This window comes from Microcebus murinus, chromosome 11 (assembly GCF_040939455.1).
Source record: "Microcebus murinus isolate Inina chromosome 11, M.murinus_Inina_mat1.0, whole genome shotgun sequence".
NCBI classification, from domain to species: Eukaryota; Metazoa; Chordata; class Mammalia; order Primates; family Cheirogaleidae; genus Microcebus; species Microcebus murinus.
This window is the reverse complement of record NC_134114.1, coordinates 32,893,306-32,917,614: the sequence shown is the minus strand read 5'-3', so window position 1 is coordinate 32,917,614 and position 24,309 is coordinate 32,893,306. Positions and strand designations below refer to the sequence as shown.

The 24,309-nt window shown below is 37.8% G+C and overlaps 1 protein-coding gene across 3 annotated transcripts; it reads left to right on the top strand.

Annotated features, from left to right (window-relative positions):
* HMGCS1 (3-hydroxy-3-methylglutaryl-CoA synthase 1) lies at positions 1-21,992 on the top strand. 3 transcript variants are annotated; one of them, XM_076008003.1, is made up of 12 exons: positions 1-145; positions 3,789-3,849; positions 8,255-8,372; positions 13,045-13,502; positions 13,810-13,935; positions 14,807-14,971; positions 16,099-16,264; positions 17,057-17,227; positions 17,730-17,836; positions 18,433-18,558; positions 18,778-18,941; positions 20,195-21,992. In XM_076008003.1, the coding sequence occupies exons 4-12, from the start codon at positions 13,055-13,057 to the stop codon at positions 20,282-20,284; spliced, it is 1,563 nt and encodes a 520-aa protein (XP_075864118.1). In that variant the 5' UTR covers positions 1-145; positions 3,789-3,849; positions 8,255-8,372; positions 13,045-13,054; the 3' UTR covers positions 20,285-21,992. The 3 variants fall into 3 exon arrangements, with proteins under 3 accessions (XP_075864118.1, XP_012613664.1, XP_012613663.1); XM_012758210.3 differs by lacking the exon at positions 8,255-8,372 and having other exon boundaries at positions 2-145; XM_012758209.3 differs by lacking the exons at positions 3,789-3,849; positions 8,255-8,372 and having other exon boundaries at positions 10-145.
* The last annotated feature ends 2,317 nt before the right edge of the window (positions 21,993-24,309 follow it).

Sequence of the window (24,309 nt, the reverse complement as noted above, 5' to 3'; positions counted from 1 at the left end):
GCCACTGTCCCGCCTCCCACCGACTCCCGGCGGTGCCGGAGTTGGATGGGTTGGCGGCTATAAAGCTGGTGGCGGAGGGGAGGCGCCGCGTACTCTCCTTTCGCGGCTCGCTTCCTTTAGTCCGCCGCCGCTCGTTCACGTTTGGGTGAGTGTCCCGTGCAGGGAAGGAGAGCCGGGCTGCTGAGGCGCCGGCGGGCGGGTTATGTGCCAGAGGAGGCGTTGTCCTTGACTAGGCCCGAAGGCGCTCGGGCTCCGGGTCAGGGCGGAGGCGTGGACCTGCCCGGGGAGGATGGGGCGCCGTGGGAAGGGGCTGAGCGGGACCTCCCTTGCCGGGGACCTTGGCCGACCATGGCGGGTCTGAGAAGGGGCCGAGGACACTGGTGTGGACAGGCGAGTCAGAGGGGAGAAGGTGAAAGGACGTTGAGGGCTAGGTGTTCTAATGACACAGGAGTTGGAGATGCCAGAGAGGTGACTGTGACTGCCAGGAAGGGATTGGGGGGCGTCAGGAGGGTCAGAGAAGCAAGCTGGGCTGCCTGGGCGTTCCCAGAGCCGTGGATTAAGGGTGGGCACCGAAGGACGGGGAAGATCCTCCTCAGGTGGAGACTGGTAGGTTGGCATGGGGTGTGTCTTCCTGCTGCCACATATAGAGAATTGATGGAAGGGAGGTGGAGAGAATTACTTTTTCCCTGGCTCAGGTTCTGGAAAGCGTCACAACCGTGATTTAGACCTGGCTGAGTACTGGGGTTCTGGACACCTTCGGTCTGTGTTTGCTTCAGGGCTCACAGATCACTGCCTCTCACTTCTCTGCCTCCTTTTTAAAAAATAATGTTTCCGAGACTGCACCTCTCTCCTGCTAATAAGTTTCAGGACCAGCCTGGGGTGATATAATGTTGTAATGGGCAGGCATCCATAGAGCCATCGAGCAGTTAGGTGTGTTGGGTTAAACTAATGATATTTCAAAACTAATTATATGGGGTCCTGGAAAACATGCGTTTGGCTTTGACTGGTGGTAGAAAGAGATTATTCTGACCCACTCTGGAGGAGGGATTTAGGGACTAGGTAATGTGAGGGTGTCCCTGCTTGTCATGCTTGCCCTTAGAGCATCACTGGCTACTTTCACTGCTTACTTCTTCTGCAGTCCTTCCCTCTCATTGATGCTCTTGCCAACCTGCTGCAGGAGAATGATGTGTTTTGGTGGCTGCTAACTAACATTTGCTCTATTTCAGGGAGGAATAATGAAAAACAATGACAAAATAAACTACAAAATTAAGACAAATGGAAGAGCTCCTATAGTTAACAGATTTTTCCTTCTGAGACCGGTTTTGAACTTTTATTGCACAGATTCTATTAGAGGGGAGGCAGATTGAAAGTCCATAACATGTATCTGTGTCAGTGGTTTTTTGTAGCCTGAGACATCTAAGCAGTTTGTGTTCTTTAATCAAAACATTATGTTAAAATTTCAGTTATATTTGTGTGGAGGAAGGCAGGGATAACATCATATGGGTAGAGGGAAAGGCTTTCTTTGTGTCTACCTTTGTAGATATTTTTTTCCTAACTTTGTAAGTTTGCCCTTTATTCAATTCTGGATCAGTTCAATTAAATCCTAATGGTGTCAGTAACCCCAGTTCTCAGAAGGTGTGTCCAGTGCTGTGGGAGAAGAAGGTGTAAAAGGATACTTTATGTTTAGAGCCATAGGCCATGTCATTTGGACTTTGCTTTTAATTTTTTCTCTTTTTTTGAGACAGGGTCTTGCTGTGTTGCCTAGGCTAGAGTGCAGTGGCATCATCATAGCTCACTGCAACCTCAAACTCCTGGGCTCAAACCATCCTCCTGTCCCAGGCTCCCAGGCTCCTAGTAGCTGGGACTACAAGCACGCACTACCATACCTGGCTAATTTTTTCTGTATTTAGTAGAGATGGGGTCTCGCTCACTGTTGTTCAGGCTGGTTTTGAACTCCTGGCCTCAGGCAATCCTGCCTCAGCCTCCTAAAGTGCGAGGATTAAAGGCATTAACTGTGGAATTGATTTTGAGATTTTCTTTGATTTAGATTTTAGATAGCTTTTCTCAGAAAAAACGCAAACCCCCAGATATTATTGTAAATGGGTTTCCTGGGTCCTCTAGAATGATTTAAAACCTGGTTGGATCTTCCATAATCCTATAGAACTGAATGTGGGGAGGTGGGGTTGGAGGAGGTTGATGGGGGATATAGATCAGAATCTCTAATTAGTTTTTTTGAGAAAGGAATATAATCTTATAATTGTAAGCTGGGTTACTACAAAACCAATATCATAGAAGGGTGTGATTTTTGTTTCTCAAGAAGGTGGCATCACTTAAAAAGGTTGAGAAATGCATTACCTAATCTAATGAGAGGGTACTAGGACTATATTCTTAATCTCTTCATTCTAATGCTTTGACATGTATTGATGCTCACTTGAAGTCTGCCAGCTGAGTGTAGTTAGAGCAGTAAAGGAGAAAGTAATCTTTCAAAGCTTGCAGTCTTTGTCTTTGCAGGGTTTGTGGTTATATGTGGGTGCATATAGGAATGATTGTAAAACCAACAAATGCTTGTTTTGATTCCATGTGGTCTCCTTACATTTTTCAGGTTAGGATCTCGGAACAATTGAAATCTACCATTTGCTTTTTTTGTTTTTTGATACAGAGCCTGGCTGTGTTGCCCGGGCTAGAATGCTGTGTGGCATCAGCCTGGCTCACAGCAACCTCAAACTCCTGGGCTCAAGTAATCCTTCTTCCTCAGCCTCCTGAGTAGCTGGGACTACAGGCATGGGGCACCATGCTTGCCTAATTTTTTCCATATATTTTTAGTTGTCCAGCTAATTTCTTTCTATTTTTAGTAAAGACAGGATCTCGTTTTTTGCTCAGGCTGGTCTCTAACTCCTGACCTCGAGTGATCCTCCTGCCTTGGCCTCCCAGAGTACTAGGATAAGTTATTTTCTCAAAGTCTATAAATACTGTAGTCTGTCTTTTCCTACAGAACTCAATATTTATTTCTTTTCTGGGAGGGGAAATAAACTTAATGAAGTAAAAGGAACTACTTCCACTTAATTTCAATTATGATGAAGCTTAATGCCCCTTTGTCTAAATGCTTAAGTTTTTTAACTTAAGAACTGAGGGGTAAAATTCACTTTCCAAAAGGTTGCAGAGGGTAAAGATGGCAGTGTTGAAAATATGAGCATTAGAATAAATAAATGTAAATTAGATCTTGCTAGAAAGATACCTTTATTTTGTTTGGAAAATACTAGTAAGAACTAGCATAACAATAGTCAATGTATTGGTGCTTTATATTACAAAGCATTTTTCACATTTTTTAATCTTCTCGATGGTCATTCACAATGAACTGGAGAGGGCAGGTATATTAGCTTTATTTTACAGATGAAGAATTTGAGGCCCAAAGTTGCTGCTAAAGTCACAGGCTTATAAATGCAGAGCAAGCTCTTAAATGTATCGGTCTCTTTGCTGCAGAAATTTGCTACCTCATTATAACTTATTTATATTCCTTCTTGCTAATTCTTGAAAACCTTGGTTTAAAACCTAAATTGGTGATATGGGTTTCTGGTTCACTACCAGAATTGAACCTACCACTATAAGGGCTAATTTAAAAAGGGAGGAAAAAAGGTTTTATAAGCTTTAAGCAAATGTCAAATTCTGTTCTATGTAATGTAATTGGATAAGGAAATGCTTGTTTTAACTCACTTTGAATTGAAGTCATAAGATTCGTATTCGGGTAGTGATTTATGACTTTAAAAGAAGTTCTTATTTGAAATTCCTAGTGCCGGAAGGAGGAAACAGAGTGACAGACCTGGAGACTGCAGTTCTCTGTCCTTCACACAGGTATGGCATCCTGTCATGCTGCTTAAGGAAAGTGTTCCTCTTTAATGGAAGGTGAAATTTGATTTTTATCCTAGAGCAAATAAGCATTTGTATGTGCCACACATTCTTAAAACCCTTTTCAGAGTTATACTTGTCAATGGAAAAGAAGCCAAACTCTGTAAAATAATTTAAAGAGGTTTATGGCCAGGCTCGGTGGCTCACACCTATAATCCTAGCACTCTGGGAGGCCCAAGGCGGGCGGATTGCTCAAGGTCAGGAGTTCGAAACCAGCCTGAGCAAGAGCGAGACCCCATCTCTGCTAAAAATAGAAAGAAATTAATTGGCCAAGTAATATATATATAAAAAATTAGCCGGGCATGGTGGCGCATGCCTGTAGTCCCAGCTACTTGGGAGGCTGAGGCAGCAGGATTGCTTGAGCCCAGGAGTTTGAGGTTGCTGTGAGCTAGGCTGACGCCATGGCACTCACTCTAGCCTGGGCAACAAAGTGAGACTCTGTCTCAAAAAAAAAAAAAAAAAAAAAAAGGTTTATCCTGAGCCAAATTTGAGGAATATGTTCTGAAACCCTGTCCGAGAAGCCTTGAGCAGGTGGACTTGCAATGGTTGGGTTACACTTTGGTTTTATACATTTCAGGGAGATGAAGGTTACAGGTGAAGTCCTAAATCAATACAAGGAAGGCATACATTTATTTGGCCAGTGTAGGGGGGCAGCTTACAGGTTATAAGTGGGTTTAAACAGTCTTTGACTTATAATTGGTTAAAGACATGAAGCTTTTGTCTAAAGGCTTAGAATGTTTTAAGATAACTAAGCCTGTTAATCAGAGAGAAGCTACCAGACTATAGTTGTGTAAATTGAGGGCCTGCAGGTTTGTCTTGCTTAGCCTTAGGCCTGTTAATGTGTTACAAAAGATATATCCCCATGGCAGGCAATTTAGTTTTAGGATGTAGGAGGAATATCTCTTTGGCCAGGAGGGGGCCCATTCAGTCAGCCAGTAGTGGGGAAGCCTTAAGATTTTATTTTAGTTCATGTATCTTATCTTTCAGATTTATTTATTTATTTGAGACAGAGTCTCACTTTGTTGCCCAGGCTAGAGTGAGTGCTGTAGCGTCAGCCTAGCTCACAGCAACCTCAAACTCCTGGGCTCAAGCAATCCTGCTGCCTCAGCCTCCCGAGTAGCTGGGACTACAGGCATGTACCACCATGCCCGGCTAATTTTTTCTCTATATATTAGTTGGCCAATTAATTTGTTTCTATTTATAGTACAGATGGGGTCTCGCTCTTGCTCAGGCTCCTTTCGAACTCCCGACCTCGAGCAATCCACCCGCTTCAGCCTCCCAGAGTGCTAGGATTACAGGTGTGAGCCACCACACCCAGCCTATCTTTCAGTTTTAATGCCATAATGCTTCAGGAGACTAATTTTATGTTTATTAGACTAATGATTAAAATCTAGAAACTAATTTTAAAAATTAGTGTTTACTCATAAGAGAAAAAGTATAGATAACAAAATGTAATTACATAAACTACGTAATAGGAAATAATCACAGGTAAGCATGGATGCCGATAGTGCTTTTTAAATCACAACCTCCAAAGATACGTATCTGGGCTATGGGTGAATGTTTAAAATTATGTGAGAATGGATAGTAATTACAATTGTATTTGAACCAATAGTCTAATTCTTTGTAGCTGTTGCTTTTTCATATTGCCAAGGAGCAATTCTCTCATGATACTGCTTTTTAAAAAAATTTTGGATTATGATTTCCTATGTTTGTTACTGATTTTAGATTAGAACACTAGTAGGGTTTCATTTATTCAACATTTAGCACATACCAGTGTGGCAAACAATGTCCTAGGTACCAGGGACACAAAGATTAACAAAGGGTAGTTCCTGCTCTCCAAAACTCCTTGTCTAGTGCAAAGAGGCTGAGCCTAAACAATAGAGGAGAAACTTGGCAATGTTTGAAATATAGCTTGAGTATCCCTTAACTGAAATCCTTAGAACCAGAAGTGTTCAGGATTTTTGATTTTTTTTTTTATTTTGGAATATTTATAGAAAATCTTCCAGTTGAGCATCCTTAATCTGAAAATTTAAAATCTAAAATGCTCCAATGAGCATTTCCTTTGAGCATCATGTTTATGCTTAAAAATTTTTAGATTTTGAAGCGTTTTGGACTAGGGAAGCAGCTTGACAACAATCAGATGTATATTTTAGAAAGATATCTGTTGGCCTATGATAGAAGAGAGAGCAGAGACAGACCTAAATTAGGAGCCTGGCATAATACCCGGTAGTCCAGGCGACTGTCGGTCCCTCCCTTACATGGCCGTTGAGAAGCAAGGTCAGGGCTTCCCTTGTACCTGGATCCTCAGCAAATTTGCCTCGCTTTCCCCTTTTCTTTCATTTCAAGATTTATTTTCAGAGGATATTTTCATCTTTTTTGTGTCCCTAGGCAGGAAGCACTCAAAAAATGTTAATAAATCTTCCTTATCTTGCTTTGCCCACTCTGGAAATGAGGCATGGAACTCCTTTTGTCCACCAGAGGGGGTGAGCCTTCACTTTAAAGAGAAAAGATTTTAGTCATCTGTTGGTACTTTTTTGTTGGAAGATTTGAAAGATTTACAGAGCTCTGTGGTAAAAGTGTACCTTTTACCTCCTTTTTTAAAGATAGAATTTAAAAAGAAAATGTATATGTTATAAATAACAGAATCTTCATTATCCTGCTTAGACTTTTTATTGTGAATATAATACTCTGAAAAATGAAATACATTGTCAGGAAAAAATTAAAAATACATGTGGGTAATTTTTTTAACTGTCAGTTTTTAAAAATTGTATTCTATTTAGAAAATTTTTGTGATTTATTTATTTTTGGAATAGTGAATTAATCAGAATAGCCCGTTCACTGACAGGATAAAGAGTTAACACCATAATGTAAGCACCACAGACCTTTAGCTAGTCTTTTTTTTTTTTCCTAATTTATATCTAGCCTATTTCAGACAAGATGTGGGTGCATTCAAGATGGTATGGCCGTAGACATATATCTGCCTTATTTCAGAGAGCATGTGATAGGAAAACATAAGAACACATGATAAATAGGATAAATAAACATAACATTTTAGACCAAAAACTCTATCAGCTTTCTGTTCCTCTAAATGCCATGGAAGGAATTACTTCCCTGTATTTTCCTCTCTACTTAATCACTTTCTCCCTCAATTTCAACCAACAGCTAAATATTTCAAACTAGATGGCTTTTTACCAAGAATGTGGTAACACATTGGCTATCAGAAACCCTGAGAGAACGAGTAATGTTGACCTAGTTAGACAATGTCAAATTTTTTCTTTCCACATTAAGGTCAGAGTCATGATTCACTTTGAATTTGATGTATATGTGGGTTATTTTATTTAACCTACATTTTTTTGTTTTCAAATGAAACAAGTCATGTATTTAACCTCTAGGAGGTTTAAGAGTAATTGAGTTAAACCTTATTTCATAAGTATTGTAATGCAAAGAACTGACTATGACAAATATGGATTAATTCTGTAATTGAAGCCTTGCATTATATCTTTTTATAGTGAATTTTATAAGCATTGTAAGGATGATTAAATATGTAGCCAGTGTTGCTACATGATACTCTTGAAAGTCTTCGCTGAATTTATTAGTGAGCAAGTATATTATAAACTGATTTATATCTTTAAAAAGATACATACTTTTGTCCATTTTATTTCCAAAAAGCATTACAAACTGTTGGGCTAGGCAGGGAAATTCACACTGTCCCCAACATGTTTAAAGCAGGTTGAAGAGTTGAAAAGAATTCTAAAGGATTCTTTATTTTTTTATTTTATTTCTTGAGACAGAGTCTCACTTTGTTGTTGCCCAAGCTAGAGTGCCGTGGCGTCAGCCTAGCTCACAGCAACCTCAAAGTCCTGGGCTCAAGCAATCCTGCCTCAACCTCCCAAGTAGCTGGGACTACAGGCATGTGCCACCATGCCCAGCTAATTTTTTTATATATATATATTTTTAGCTGTCCAAGTAATTTCTTTCTATTTTTAGTAGAGACGGGGTCTCCCTCTTGCTCAGGCTGGTCTCGAACTTTTGAGCGCAAACGATCCACCCACCTCAGCCTCCCAGAGTGCTAGGATTACAGGCATGAGCCACCGTGCCTGGCCCTAAAGGATTCTTTAATTATGGAAAAGTCTAGGAAGGTGGTTACCCCTACTGCCTCTACTTTGGTGTGTAGGAAGTAGTATGTAGGAGGAGTACCTAGCTTATAAATATATAGACTGGTCTTTTTCTTTTAACACTAGTTATAGAGCTCTTTCCTGTGGACTATGCAATACTTTATTTTACTGTAAACTTAGCATCTGTGCCTAGTGACATTAGATAGTTTTTTTGTTTTTGTTTTTTTGTGAGACAGAGTCTTGCTCTGTTGCCTGGGCTAGAGTGCCGTGGCGTCAGCCTAGCTCACAGAAACCACAAAATCCTGGGCTCAAGCCATCCTTCTGCCTCAGCCTTTTGAGTAGCTGGGACTACAGGTATGTGCCACCATGCCCGGCTAATTTTTTCTACATATTTTTAGTTGGCCAATTAATTTCTTTCTATTAGTAGAGACAGGGTCTTGCTCTTGCTTAGGCTGGTTTCGAATTCCTGACCTTGAGTGATCCTCCCGCCTCGGCCTGCCAAAGTGCTAGGATTACAGGCGTGAGCCACCATAGACAGCTCTTTTATTCTTTATTTCAACTTCACTGTACCAAAGTGGATACCAACTTTAGATTACCATAAATGTAATGGGGAGAGTTTCTATTGAGACTCAGAGTGAGGATAGATGTTAAGCATTTAAAGTGCGTACCATCCAGAAAATCAGCAGTCTTCCATTTTATTAATAGTTTGAGACACAGAAAGGGAGTTGAAGATGAAGGTGGTAGGGAGTAGTGGTGTTATAGCAGTTATCTGAAGTGCTGGCCATTGGCTTTGTAATTATGCAAAGCCAGCCTACTTTTGACTCATCCTTGGGGGATTCACTACCTTCTACTCCCTCCAGAGACCATTTGGTTCCTGTGGATGAAAAGAGTGCTCCATTATTGTTTCTGGGAATTCCTTTCAGGCTGTTGACCATCACTTGCAAGTATTGGCAGTTTTGTTATTTTTGCATGCATAAGCAATGACAGCATAACTGCCTTCTGTCTGCAATTGTAAGAGGAATGCTAATTTCAGAAATGTTAAGGAAAAAAGTGTGGAAGAGGGTAAGAACACTCTCAGGTTGATTGGTTTAGAAAGGTTTCATGAGTGAAATGTGAGCTAGATCATCTAGGGCTATTCAGGGTTTGAATAAGCGGAAGCAAGAGGTGGGTTGTTGAAGAAAGCACTAAATGTTCTGAGATAGTGAACAGAATAATTTGAGAGTAGAGAGAGGGTTATATAGGTAAGTAGTTGTGGGATGGGGAAAGATTTGGTAATATTTAGTATTTATCCTTGATTGTTGATTTTAGGGTAATTCTCTTTGTGTGTTTTCTAGTGTAGACATAAGCCAAAGTTAAGAATCTGTGTAAAGTCTCATATAGGACAGAAGTAGATAGGAAGGCCTAACTGGAAAAATGTATGTTGGTGTTGGTGAAATGACAGTAACACAGGCAGCTTGTCTAAACCTGTGCTCTTCTTCACTTTCTCAGTGGTAGTTCTGAGTACTGGTTTGGCTGAACTGCACTTATTAGGGAAAGGACAGAAGGGACAAAAGGAAACACTATGTGGAAGAAGAGCGAGTAGAACAAAGTAGAGAGGTGCCTCTCTATTCACTTAGTGTATCTAACAGTGTGCCTATAAAGTTATAAAATAGTTAAGACTAGAAATCTGAGAACCAGTCTAGATACTCCCCTCTTCCTAACATCTAGTCAATCACAATTTCTGCCAATTTTTCGCTGCTTCGATATTTTTTAAAGCTCTTCCTCTTTAACCCATATGTAAATGCTCTAGTTCATGACCTATGTCTTGTCTGGACTACTGTATCAGCTTCCTAACTCAAATTCACTTCTCTAAGCACCAGTGACTATAAAACAATGGCACTCAAACTTTTTTGACTGTGGCCCCCAGTTAAGAAATATACTTTATATTGTAACCAAGTATATGTATGAATAATTGAAACAAAAGTTTCATGAAAAAATCCTTACATTTACTGTGTGCCATGCAATCTGATTATTCTTTTCTGTTTCATTTTTTTAAATGTTTGCCATCCACTGAATTGACTCCAGAGTTGGGAAAATACTGATCTGACAGCTAATATAACTATATTATTTCTTTTTGAAATTCTCTGATGGTCTCTGTCTTCAAGATAAATCTGAAGCTCCCAGCATCAGCATACCAGAACTTTCATAACCTGACCATAGCTAGTTCTCCTGACCTATTATTTGCCTAATCTACCCACAGGGGCTCACGTTTCATTCCAGTAAATTAGTAAATTTTTTTATAGTTCATTGTAGTGTGCCTTTGTTTATGCTGTCCACCTTGTTCAAAATCATCTACTACCATCTATTTCTGCAATGCTTTACTGATTACTTCTATCCATTCCTGAGACTCAAGTTAGGCACCTGTAACCAGGAAGCCTTCCTTATATTCCTTGCCCTACCACTAGGCTGGTTTAGGAAGTTCTCCATAACTGCAGTCCCCAACCCCCAGGCTATGGACTGATACTGGTGTGTGGCCTGTTAGGGACTGGGCCACAGCTCTACCAGCCCCACTTGCCACCCCCCCACACACTATCTGTGGAAAAATTGTCTTCCCTGAAACCAGTCCCTTGTACCAAAAAGGTTGAGGAGTGCTGCTCCATAGTATAATGTGACTATGTTGTTAACTGTTAATTATTATGTGTTTTTATCTTACTATCCCACAAGAAAGTGACTATTTGAGGAAATAAGGAAATCTTCCATTAAACACTAAATGGTTAGCATGTAACATGTTGGCATTGTTTGGATGAATGGGAAAAAAATGAATACCATTCTTGTCTTTAGAAGGAAGATTCAACTGGTCTCGCTTAAGACCTTTAACTTAGACTTTGTGATTATATTTCTAGGTTCTTATTTTTTAGGTTTTATTGTGTGGTAAGTCCTTAACGTTGATTGGTCCTTGGAAAATGTGACTTTAAGCAAAATAATGTACAGCAGCTCTTCAAATAACGTTGTTTCCTTTAATGTTGTTTCATTATAATATTGATGAAAATATTGATTTTTTTGTTATTTGAAGGTTTTTGTTTTATTTTCTTGTCTCACTTAAAGTCACAGTTTAGTTTCTACGAACCCATTGACAGCATTAAACAAGGCCTTCCGTAAACCAAGACATTTGGGTCAATGAAAAGCTGAAATTCTGCCACCAAAAGTAGCATCATCTAATTATGTCATACCTAAAAAGAAAATTGAATTGTAGAATTTTAGATATGGAAAGGATTCTTTCTCTTAAAACTGAGGGGCTGTGCCACCCTTCAAAGCCTGACAGCTATGTTTCACTAACCACTATAGTGCTGGGTTCTGGTTAGGATGCTGATGGAAGTACTCAAGAGAGATTAGAAGTTGGGAAGAAGGTAGCTTCTTGTTCTTGTCAGTGGCAGCAGCAGCACTAGGAATTGGGGTCTTTGGATTCAGGTCAGCAGCAGAAGTGCTAGTAATGGTAGATTCAGCAGGAATTTGGACTCAGGGCTTCTGAATAACTAACCTTTACCCCTTTGTTCCTCTAGCACAGCCAAAAGTTTGTAACCATTTCCCTGTATTAAACCCCTCTTTATTTGAAATATCTAGAATAGATTTTTCTTTTCTTGACCTCTAAAGAAATTGAAGTTCTGTTAGGTAAAGTGCCTTGCCCATGGGTACATAGCAATGGTCTTGTGGCTACCAGTTTTTATTACTTTTGGTAAGTAAGTCTAGACACTACTGAAAGTCCTCATGGTGTGGCAGCAATCCAACCTTTTAGTACATTTTTTAAAAAGAGGGAGTGGTTTCTAAGAGGTATCTAAGTGTTAGTTGCCACACAGATAATATGAAGACTGAATACTAGTTTTTAAATTATCAGATTTTTTCCCTTATTCAGAAGATAAGTGATATCTTGTGGTTTTATGATAATAGTCATCTATATACTAGCTGTTAGAAAGTATAGAATAATTGGCATTTAACCCTGTGATGAAGCCTGGAATATATCTTTACACAAAATTTTCTTTTTCTTTTTCTTTTCTTTCTTTTTTTTTTTTTTTTTTGAGACAGAGTCACTCTGTTGCCTGGGCTAGAGTGCCATGGCGTCAGCCCAGCCCATGGCAACCTCAAACTCCTGGGCTCAAGCAATCCTGCCTCAGCCTCCCAAGTAGCTGAGACTACAGGCATGTGCCACCATGCCTGGCTAATTTTTTCTATTTTTATATATTATATATATAATATATATATTTTTAGTTGTCCAGCTAATTTCTTTCTATTTTTAGTAGAGATGGGATCTCACTCTTGCTCAGGCTGGTCTCAGAACTCCTGAGCTCAAATAATCTTCCCACCTCAGCCTCCCAAAGTGCTAGGATTACAGGCATGAGCCACCACACCCGGCCCCAAATTTTAATCATTTGGCTTCTTTGGTGTGAGTTCTCTGGAAGGATAGAATTATAATAGCAGGGGCCTTGTACAGATTGGCTTGGTAGACCTTTATATTGTGGCTTTTCTACTTGCTGTGATTGTTTAGATCAGTAAAGAATGCAATAATTGTTTGATCTAATTATTTTTAAAGTCCCATAAAGTCAATAGCTGTGAATAATCAATATAACTATGAGAAATAAATGACTGATTGATATAAACTTTTTTGGGTGGTCAGCAATAGGTCACATAATTGAATTCTGATTTGTCAGCCGTATTTCTAAATTATCATTGTATTTTATCTTAGAGCTCTTTACAATATAGAAGAATCTAATTTGCATGTTGTTTACTCATGTTTTAAATATAAAGACACTCAGTTTTGAATAAAATGGAAGCTCTTCTAAAAGACTATAATTTTAAATGCTAGTATTCCATTTGTATAATAATAATTGCCACTTCACATATTTATAATTGACTGTTCTAAATACTAAACTTAGAAACAAAACTAATATTTCATGTGATTGCTGAACTCTTAATATCTATTTCTCTGTTTTGAACTTGAAAATCAGCAATTTATAACCTAAAACAATATTTTTTTCTGTTTTTCTTTCTAAAGCTCTTTCACCATGCCTGGGTCACTTCCTTTGAATGCAGAAGCTTGCTGGCCAAAAGATGTGGGAATTGTTGCCCTTGAGATCTATTTTCCTTCTCAATATGTTGATCAAGCAGAGTTGGAAAAATATGATGGTGTAGATGCTGGAAAGTATACTATTGGTTTGGGCCAGGCCAAGATGGGCTTCTGCACTGATAGAGAAGATATCAACTCCCTTTGCATGACTGTGGTTCAGAATCTTATGGAGAGAAATAACCTTTCCTATGATTGCATTGGGCGACTAGAAGTTGGAACAGAGACAATCATCGATAAATCAAAGTCAGTGAAGACTAATTTGATGCAGCTGTTTGAAGAATCTGGAAATACAGATATAGAAGGAATTGATACAACTAATGCATGCTATGGAGGCACAGCTGCTGTCTTTAATGCTGTTAACTGGATTGAGTCCAGCTCTTGGGATGGTATGTCACATGCCTCTATTTCCCCTAAAAAAATCTTTTTGAAGATGAATAGACCCAAAGGACTTATTAATGCAATATGCAAACTTTTGCTACTTATACTTGTTCGACTATATTCAGAAGGAAAGCTATGACTTTCAGCTTATCTAAATTGTGATTTGACTCTGTTATTCAAAATTTAGTCAGAACATTTTCTTTCTTTATCAAAGATGGGCAAAGCATTTTTTGGGGGAAATGTGATAGTCTTCAGTTATACATATATGATATTTATAGTGTTGACCAACTTATGAAATAACAAAATATTTTTCAGGACGGTATGCCCTGGTAGTTGCAGGAGATATTGCTGTATATGCCACAGGAAATGCTAGACCTACAGGTGGAGTTGGTGCTGTAGCTATGCTAATTGGACCACATGCTCCTTTAATTTTTGAACGAGGTGAGTGTTGGGAAAGCATTTTTTTTATTGGCACAATATACTGAGAAATGTGAAAATAGAAATAGGGTACTTATTGAGAGTTCATTAAATGCAGGCACTATCTGCTAAGTGCCTTATGTATTTTGTCTTATTTAAGCAATTTTATAAAGTAGGTGGTGTCACCCCCACTTTACAGAAAAATAAAATGGGTTAAGGTAGGGCTTAAGTAATAATTTATATAGTAACTTGCTCAAGTTTAATTTGAGTTTAATTAAACTGGCAAGTTTAATTTGTCTTCAGTTCAGTAGAGCTACTATGAACTCCTAGTTAGATTTATTTGTGAGACTTGCATGGAAAGTTATATATCAAAGTCATAGGATTGTCCATGGATAGTGTTATGTTTCAAATATATTGGCTTTTTCTGTGGACAAGGCTGGGTATTATTATTTTTGAGAGAGAGATGGAGTCTTGCTCTGTCACCGTGGGTAGAGTGCAGTGGTGTTACAGCTCACTGCAACCTCAAATTCCTGGGCTCAAGCCATCCTCCTGCCTCAACCCTGAGTAGCTGGGATTACAGGCATGCACCATCACAGCCGGCTAATTTTTCTATTTTTAGTAGAAATGGGTTCTCGCTCTTTCTCAAGCTGGTCTCCAACTCATGAGCTTAAGCAATCCTCCCACCTCAGCCTCCCAGAGTGGTAGGATTACAGGCATGAGCCATTGACTCTAGCCAATAAATCAATTATATTGGCTTCACCTTGGGATTTCTATACTGCAAGGAGTGAGAGTTTGTTAAATATGTAAGGAAGGTCTTTAGATAACACTATACTTGCTAACATACAAACATCAAGAAACAGAAATACATAGACATCTTCCTTTTTGATTCTAATAGGACTTCGTGGGACACATATGCAACATGCCTATGACTTTTACAAGCCTGATATGCTCTCTGAATATCCTATAGTAGATGGAAAACTCTCCATACAGTGCTACCTCAGTGCATTAGACCGCTGCTATTCTGTTTACTGCAAAAAGATCCATGCCCAGTGGCAGAAAGGTGAGTTTTACCCATTTTCTTTGGTTTTGGTATCTCTTGAGGGCAGTGTAATGTCCTGGATGTCTTTGGTGAAGAACTACTTTGTGGGCATCCTTCACTAGTGTCCTTTTACCATTTCTTCCTCGTCTACCAAACACTTTCCCATAGTTTTGGGGGAATGTATGATTTAGGAGAAGAGGTAAACTTTGGAAATGAGATATATCTCTGCAAAAATGTATAAATTGATTTATCCCTCATTAGAAAGTCAAAGTGGAGTAAATGAAAGTAGCTTGAATTTTATTCATCTTTTGAGAGAGGTATTTTAATAAGGTTTTAGTTTACAACTGATTCAGAGAAAACTGTAATAAAAATGAACTACTGAAGTGCTCCCCCTTTGCCAATAATCTTTTTATAACTTGACCAGTGAATTACTATTTGCTTTTTCACTGTTATGATCAATCTCAGTCTTTAACCCTGAAAAAATTCTTTGGGCATTGAAAAGGACAGTATTTGAATTAATGCTATCACAATACACGGTATCATGCAAAGTATATTTTTTACATAGTCCACCTTTGCTTTTTTGAGCTGTGAGAGAGGGTTAAAAACAATATTTAATAACAAATATTAAGGAATATAGTGGCTCTGGATAAGAAGCAATCTCCAGTATGTAAAATGTCATACTATTTATGAGTACATATTAACAAGACAGTGATTTTTTTGTAACATTTTTATTAGGACCCACAGTAAGACCTACATTTTTCATTGTGTATGTATGCTAAACTAAAACAAAAGTGTCATGAAATTACTTACCCATGCTGCAAGTTATGTAGTTTGCTATTTTTGTACTCTATTTCATTTTTTAAAAATGCTCTATTAAAAAAAAAATGCCTGACCCACTCAATTGATTATATAACCTTCTAATGTGTTATGACTCTTAAATTTTAAAATCAGTGATATAGCAGTATATATTGTTCCATCTCTGGATATCATTTTTCATATATATTTAAATTGCAGAGAAATTTTGTTATACAGTGCATTTTTGGTTGCTATTTAAAGAGAGAAAAACAGCCTTGTTCTAAATTTAAACTTAAAAGTTTTATGACTTAAAAGAATTTCATAGTTTCCTTGGACTTCTCTTTCTCTTTCAGAGGGAAATGATAAAGATTTTACCTTGAATGATTTTGGCTTTATGATCTTTCACTCACCATATTGTAAACTGGTTCAGAAATCTCTCGCTCGGATGTTGCTGAATGACTTCCTTAATGATCAGAACAGAGACAAAAATAGTATCTATAGTGGTCTGGAAGCCTTTGGGTAAGAGGAGCTATTATGACTTTTTCACTTCTATATTAGAGCATTTTTATATCTGTTAAACTTTTATTTGTACAGACCTGGAAAATTTAATTAGAATCAAAAGGATCTTAGAAGTCATCTGGTCTAATCAGTGAAGGAACTGAGTACCAGAGAGGTGGTAGCCAGAGAGGAATTCTTCAGTCATTTCTACTCAGATTTTCTGGTTTCCTCCTTTTATCTCTATCCTAGTTGTCACCATGATAAAACAACTGCACAGGTCCCTATATTCACAACAGCAGCCTCTCTCTAGCCCATGTACCACATCCATCCTGCACACTACCAGTGTTGAAGTCTGCTTTCATACTCCATGATGTTTTTCTTACTTTTTAGGCTTCCTAGCATGCTATGCATGTTAAACTCAGTTCTATTTCTTCCTGCCTTTTCCGTCTGATAAAATTCTACTTGACTTTTAAGACTCTGCTCCTATAATATCATGACTTTTTTTTTTTAACTAAAGAGACATTATTATGGACTTGAAATAGTATTCTATTTGGTGACAAACGTTTAGTGGGTCCATTAACTAATTTGAATCAAGTAGTCTTAACTTGATTATAAAAACCCTTGAGAAAAAGGACCATACATGTACAACTGTATGTGTTCTGTAGCAATCAGTGTGTTCTTACTTGGCTTTTAATAAGTGGGAAAATAGAATCATACACATTTACATATTTGAATATTAATTAGGCCCACTAATATAATAAAAACATAGGCTTTGAACACTGTAAAATTGTCTGTTTTTGGTAAATCTTTTAGAGATGTTAAATTAGAAGATACCTACTTTGATAGAGATGTGGAAAAGGCATTTATGAAGGCTAGTTCTGAACTCTTTAATCAGAAAACAAAGGCATCCCTGCTTGTATCAAATCAAAATGGGAATATGTACACATCTTCAGTATATGGTTCCCTTGCTTCTGTTTTAGCACAGTAAGTATAAATTTTACCTGTTTTATTCCCCTCATTTGGGTATGTTAGATTTCTAAGAGCAAATCTCATGTCAGGCATGTTGTTGGTAGATCACAATGTTTTATCTTCAGCCTCTCTAATCTATTGTTCATTGACTTGAAAGATATATAGGTTGATGTTACCGTTCTTCCAGAAGTATTTGTTAATTGCAAACTGGCTTTCCTGGCTCCTATTTTCATGGTTTTGTTATCCTTGACCTATAATTGAACCATAAATCCCTGGTTGCTGAAGTAACTTATGTTGTGGTATAATAACTTTCATAATCCCCATCATTTCCCAAAAGATAAAAACCCTTATTTTCAGTCTGCTTACTGTAATACTAAAACTTTCTGTAATATTAAAACTTTAAGTTAGATCCTTACTTTAACCTGTAGTTTGAATTTTTATTCCTACCTGTATAGCTTCCCATACATTGTAGCTTTGGATCAGTTAAACTTCTTAACTGTTTTTGCCCCCTACATAGGTACTCACCTCAGCAATTGGCAGGGAAGAGAATTGGAGTGTTCTCTTATGGTTCTGGCTTGGCTGCCACCCTGTACTCTCTTAAAATTACACAAGATGCCACACCAGGTAAGTGCTAAGTCTTTCAGTAAGAATGTATTGAGAACCTACTGTGCTGAGGTTCATTTAGCGGACTTCTCAAGTGAACATTTGAATCTGTCTCATAGATCATTTTAATATTCATTACTTCTTTCAAAACAGCCATATTTTTACTCACTACCTTAAAAATCTGCTTTAACAGAATAAGGAGTAGGATTGTTATCTAATTTTCATAGGTTTATGTTCTTGTCTATACTTAAGGAAACTTTTGTGCCTTCCCTGAGCAGGAAGGAGCAAAAACAGGTAAAAGAGAAAAACTGATGAAAATTTGGCATTACTTTAAAATTATACCATGGTTAGATTGGCTATAGACAAGTTATTTATGGCTTCACTTTCTATGTATCTCCTAACTTTTCTACTGGCTAGTAATGAATAAATGTCTAGTCAGAGGTCATAGGGAGTTTGTCAAATAGATGCCATCTTATCTTTTAACTAAACAGTAGCCAGTAGTTCTAAAAGAAATGAAAAGTTGGCTTTTTTTTTCATTTGGCAACATATTATTTATGTTTCTTTTGGGCTTATAGTGTTTTTTAGTCTTTTAATATTGGAATTATTTACTATTTTAGGATCTGCTCTTGATAAAATAACAGCAAGTTTGAGTGATCTTAAATCAAGGCTGGACTCAAGAACTTGTGTGGCACCAGATGTCTTTGCTGAAAACATGAAGCTCAGAGAGGACACCCATCATTTGGGTAAAAATATTAAATTGTGTTTAAATAAGCCAAAAAGCTTATTAGAGGGCTATAATAACATTAAAGACGCTACATATGAGATAAAGATGTCAAGGCTTTATTCAGTACTAATCTGATGCCAGTGAAAAAATTATTGGGATATATGAAACTTCTTTAGTGTTATTACCAGATGAATTATATGTCATAACTAATTTTAGATATTCTTTGCTTTTTCTTTAGTCAACTATATTCCCCAGGGTTCAATAGATTCACTCTTTGAAGGAACATGGTACCTAGTTAGAGTGGATGAAAAGCACAGAAGAACTTATGCTCGGCGCCCGTCTCCAAATGACGACACTTTGGATGAAGGAGTAGGAATTGTGCATTCAAACACAGCAACTGAGGTAAATAAAGCTCATTGTGTTAGTCTTATTCTTTGGCATTGTAAAAAATTTCCATCCCCAGATCTCAGGGTTAGGAGACCTAAGTGAGAGTTGGCAACTTAACCCTTTGCACTCAGGTGTCGAGTGTAGATAGATAATGTCAAGTGGATGATGAGAAAAAAGCAAGTGAGTGCAAAGGGTTAAAGGAATGTCAGTAAAGCAGAGAAATTCTTTACTGAATTCAGAGTAAGGGCTCTGGGATTAGATTTATCTCCCAATTGTCAAGACGTAACAATTATAGCTAGAATTGGAATTCCTATTACATGCTAGGCACGTTTTACTTAACATTGTCTTATTTAATCCTTACAACAACATCCTTGAAATTTATAAATGATACTATCCCCAATTTGGAGACAAGGCTCCAAGCAGTTAAATTACTTTCCCAAGATCATAGCTTATAAGTGGTCAAGCCAAGTTTCAAACAAAGGACTTTATAACCTTGAAGTTATCTCATCTGCTTATCATAACTTTTGTAAATGTATAGTCTTGCTGCTTGCTATCAGACAAATTAGATAGCAAGTCAAGCCACCAGTGTGTGAGTTGCAATATAAGAGGTAACAAGTAAAATGCTCTGTATGTTGTGTCTCTGTGTGTCCCTCCTCTCTCTTGCTATATAGATAATTGTATAATAAATTCACTGTAAAGTAAGGAATAGATATTTAGTTACCTTCATGAAAAGTTATATAGAATATAAATTTAGGGCCGGGCGCGGTGACTCACGCCTGTAATCCTAGCACTCTGGGAGGCTGAGGTGGGCGGATTGCTCAAGGTCAGGAGTTCGAAACCACCCTGAGCAAGAGCGAGACCCCGTCTCTACTATAAATAGAAACAAATTAATTGGCCAACTAATATATATAGAAAAAATTAGCCGGGCATGGTGGCGCATGCCTGTAGTCCCAGCTACTCGGGAGGCTGAGGCAGGAGGATTGCTTGAGCCCAGGAGTTTGAGGTTGCTGTGAGCTAGGCTGACGCCATGGCACTCACTCTAGCCTGGGCAACAAAGCGAGACTCTGTCTCAAAAAAAAAATATGTATGTATGTATATATATATATATATATATATATATATATATATATATATATATAAAAATTTAGCATAAACCTCTCCAAAGTTGTCCTTTATTATTAGTTTCTCTACAGGAAATTTAATTAGTGCCATGATACTTGGGAGAAAAGAAATCATAAGGACCAACAACTTTTTTCTCTTCATTTTAGCATATTCCAAGCCCTGCTAAGAAAGTGCCAAGACTACCTGCCACAGCAGCAGAACCTGAAGCAGCTGTCATTAGTAATGGGGAACATTAAGATATTCTGTGAGGTGTCAGACTTCAGTGTAGGGGTGGGCTTTGGGTGGGGGATATGGGAACGGGTGGAGGAATGGGATGTCTGGGGACAATTTTAAAGGATTACCTGTTGCTTAAATTTTTACGTGACTGACATGGAGCCTGGAAAACTATTGTGTTCTTGGGAAAGTCTTTTTGCTCAATTTGCTGTCATGCTTCCTGTTTGGTCTAGCCAATGCCATATATGCTCGAATGATGTTAAGGGCTCTGTAAAACTTCATACCTCTCTGGCCATTTGTATGCATGAAGTTTAGTTTTTAAACATGGTATAATGAATTGTGTTCTTCTGTCAGAAGAAAACAGAGGTACTGGTCTCTAATTTAAATTTTTTTAAACATGTAGGAATTTTATACTTTGAACAAACAAGATTACTGAAAGTACCTGTGGTTCTTTAAAAATGTTTCTAACTTGGGGAATTAAAATGTAATATGCATAGACCTTGTTTGAAAATGGAAAGAAGACAAATATGCCCTTTTTATAAAGTTGATAAATCTTGAAGAGGAAGAAGATTTGAGATAATAATACTGGTTCTGGAATCCAGAATGTTGCTGTAAGTCTAGGCCAGCAGTGACAAAAATTATTGTAATGACCTCTGAACAGAGAGACTCTACCATTGAGCAGGTTTCTGGTATAGAAAATATGGTGCATTTGGAAGCTGTGGTTATAGCTCTAGGTGTGCTCCTCAGTTCATGATGGATTGTACTGAACAATATTGAGATATTACTGAATGTGTGTAATGAGGAAGTTTGTTATTGCAATCCTTCTTTGTACCTTATTTTAAAATACAAACATTTTTCTGGCTGTCTTTTAAAATGGAAAGGAAGGATGGAGCAGGTCATTATTAAGTTACTTCTGATGCTTCGGTGTTACAAATTCAACTTATAGACTGACAACCTAAATTCATGGAATAAAAGAATTCTTTCTCCCCCTTTTTTGGAGGGGAGGAGTGTATCTGTTCAATGAAAATGAGAAGATACAACCCAAGTTTTTACATAGTCTGACTAGCCAAAAGGAGTATTCCACTTCTAGGTCTGGAAGTAGGATTTATAAAGAATTTTCTCAGACTTTAACCTTAAAACAAACAAACAAAACCTATCACATGGGTTGAATAAGAATATTGGTTAGACGGTTTTGTAGATCTTTTCGGTGCTGAACTATGATATGAGCCTTATAGATTGTAAAATAGAGATAGTTGGAACTAATGTACAGAACTAAATTTTTTAAATGTCATTTGCTGTTAAATTCTGTGAAGTTTCAGTTATCTAAAATAAACATACACAAATATGAAATGTAATGTTTCAGATTGCAAGGTAATATGTAATGTAGTGTTTGTAAGATACTCTTGTCTAATATTAACTAGAAATAGTTTGATTTGTACAGTCATAATTTGTTAAAATGACTTCATTTTAACATCCACTGATGTAGATTAATAATGTAAGTTCAGATTTAAAGAATGGTGGGAAAATGGTGCATGTAATACTTTTACAAGTATTGAGAGTTTGGTATGATTTGAAGAGAGTAATTTAACTTTTGGGTGCCAGGAAATGGGTTTTCCCAAAGTCCATTGCTGGCAATGGGCAGGCCAGGAATACTGGCACAGAGCATTAACCATACACCTTATTAATGGTGAGGTGAATAACTTTGAAATAAAGTTTTAGAGAAATATTTCAGATATTTGAGTATTCTTTTTCCTTTCTGAACTCACAATTTAGGCAAAAAATCTGCTAATATGCTATTTTTAAGTATGGGCATTCATTTCATTTTATTTTAGCACATTCACACTCACTCATTGCATTCATTCATCATTTGACAAACATTTGAAAGTATAATATAAACAAGACACCCTGCGTAAGCCAGAAATAAAAAGATTTACAAGATATATGGTGTTTACTGTAAGGAGGTATTTAGTATGAATAGAAGCTATTCCTTTCTATGAAGGAATTTATACTGATAATTTACTATTCTTACATTTCAAAGATATTCATTCCTAAATTGGGTGGTAAGCATGTTTGCTTTGCTATAAATGTTTATGAAGTGAGTTACTGTTTTCCTAAAAAACCTAAGACTAAGAGTTGACATGTAAAGAAAAGCAAAATTTATAGCATATAGAACTGCCTATTCCCAGCTACAGCCTACAGCCTGAAAGTCCCATGTAGCTAGTGATCCCAGGAGTCTCATAGAAGTTCTTACATTGGCAGTAATACTGGGTGGTTAGGTAATCTCTTAAGAATCCTATTGACTCTTAGAATTCTATGAATTAGAAATTAAACCAGATTATATATTTTCTTTTCTTTTTCTTTTTTTTTTTTTTTTGAGACAGAGTCTCACTCTGTTGCCCAGGCTAGAGTGCTGTGGCATCAGCCTAGCTCACGGTAACCTCAAACTACTGGGCTCAAGCAATCCTTCTGCCTCAGCCTCCCGAGTAGCTGGGACTACAGACATGCACCACCATGCCCAGCTAATTTTTTCTACATATATTTTAGTTTGCCAATTAATTTCTTTCTATTTTTAGTAGAGACAGGGTCTCGCTCTTGCTCAGGCTGGTTTCAAACTCCTGACTTTGAGCAATCCACCCGCTCCAGCCTCCCAGAGTGCTAAGATTACAGGCGTGAGCCACTGCGTCCGGCCTATATTTCTAATATTGATTAGCTCACATTTTATCATGTCACATATGGATTTGACACTTAGTAATAATTTATTTTCTGGGTCAATTAGAGGCCAGTGTTCTCTAAGGTTACATCTACTTGCAAATTCTAGGAGCCTAATTACTATAGCTTTAAGAGTTCTGGCCAGGCGTGGTGGCTGTAATCCTAGCACTCTGGGAGCCCGAGGCAGGTGGATCGCTCAAGGTCAGGAGTTCGAAACCAGCCTGAGCGAGACCCCGTCTCTACCAAAAATAGAAAGAAATTAATTGACCAACTAAAAATATATATACCAAAAAAATTAGCCGGACATGGTGGCTCATGCCTAGTCCCAGCTACTCGGGAGGCTGAGGCAGAAGGATCACTTGAGCCCAGGAGATTGAGGTTGCTATGAGCTAGGCTGACACCACAACACTCCACTCTAGCCTGGGCAACAAAGTGAGACTGTCTCAAAAAAGAGTTCTAACCTCTCCTTTATGGAATGTGTGCTTTCTCTATTTGTGCACTTAACTTTTTTCCTTCTAGTGTTTTACTTTTATGGGCACTAATGACTGAGTTTGAGATTGACACTAGACTTAACTCAAATAGATGCGAACAGCTACTTTTGATCTTTCTGTGTCTTTGCTGAAACACTTCATCTCCTGTTCATGTTTGGAGTGTCCTAAAAGAAACACTGAAATGGAAGTCAGTAGAGCAGGAATGTAACAGGATCTTTAAATACTTTAAAGTTATGTAATCTTGATGTAAAAGTGAACCCTTTAAAAATTCTAGCAACTGCTCTTAAGTCATATATTCTTCATTTTTTCTTAATTAGTGATGGGAGAAAATAGTGGACCTGTGATTTTTTTTCTTTCCCAAAATAAAGGCAATAATTTGATGCTAAAGATTATGACTATAAATTCTCAGATGGTTTATATATCAGGGCTATAGCTTATAATAAAAATAATGCATTTCCTGGACTACCTTACTCATCAGTAGTAAGTGCTTTTCACCCTACATATCAAATTCCTTGCAGATTCCTATGGGATCTGGTTCCTGCCTACTTTAGCTCAGTACCACACTCACCAAGGCTTCATATATTTTCTTTGTATTTTTCTTTTTTTTTTTTTTTGACATTACTGACAGATGAGGGACTTAATATATTTTCCTCTACCATGTCTTCTCTTCTATTCCTCAAGCGTGCCATGCTTTCTAGCCTGAAAGCTTTTGATCTGTGTGCATCAGAAACTTTAGGCTCCACTTCAGATCTTCACTGCCCTGCCTTTTACTCCAGGACTGCTGTGGCAACTATTTCCATGGTGTTTGACCAGGTTCTCAGAGAATATGACAACACCTCCCTGGAGAT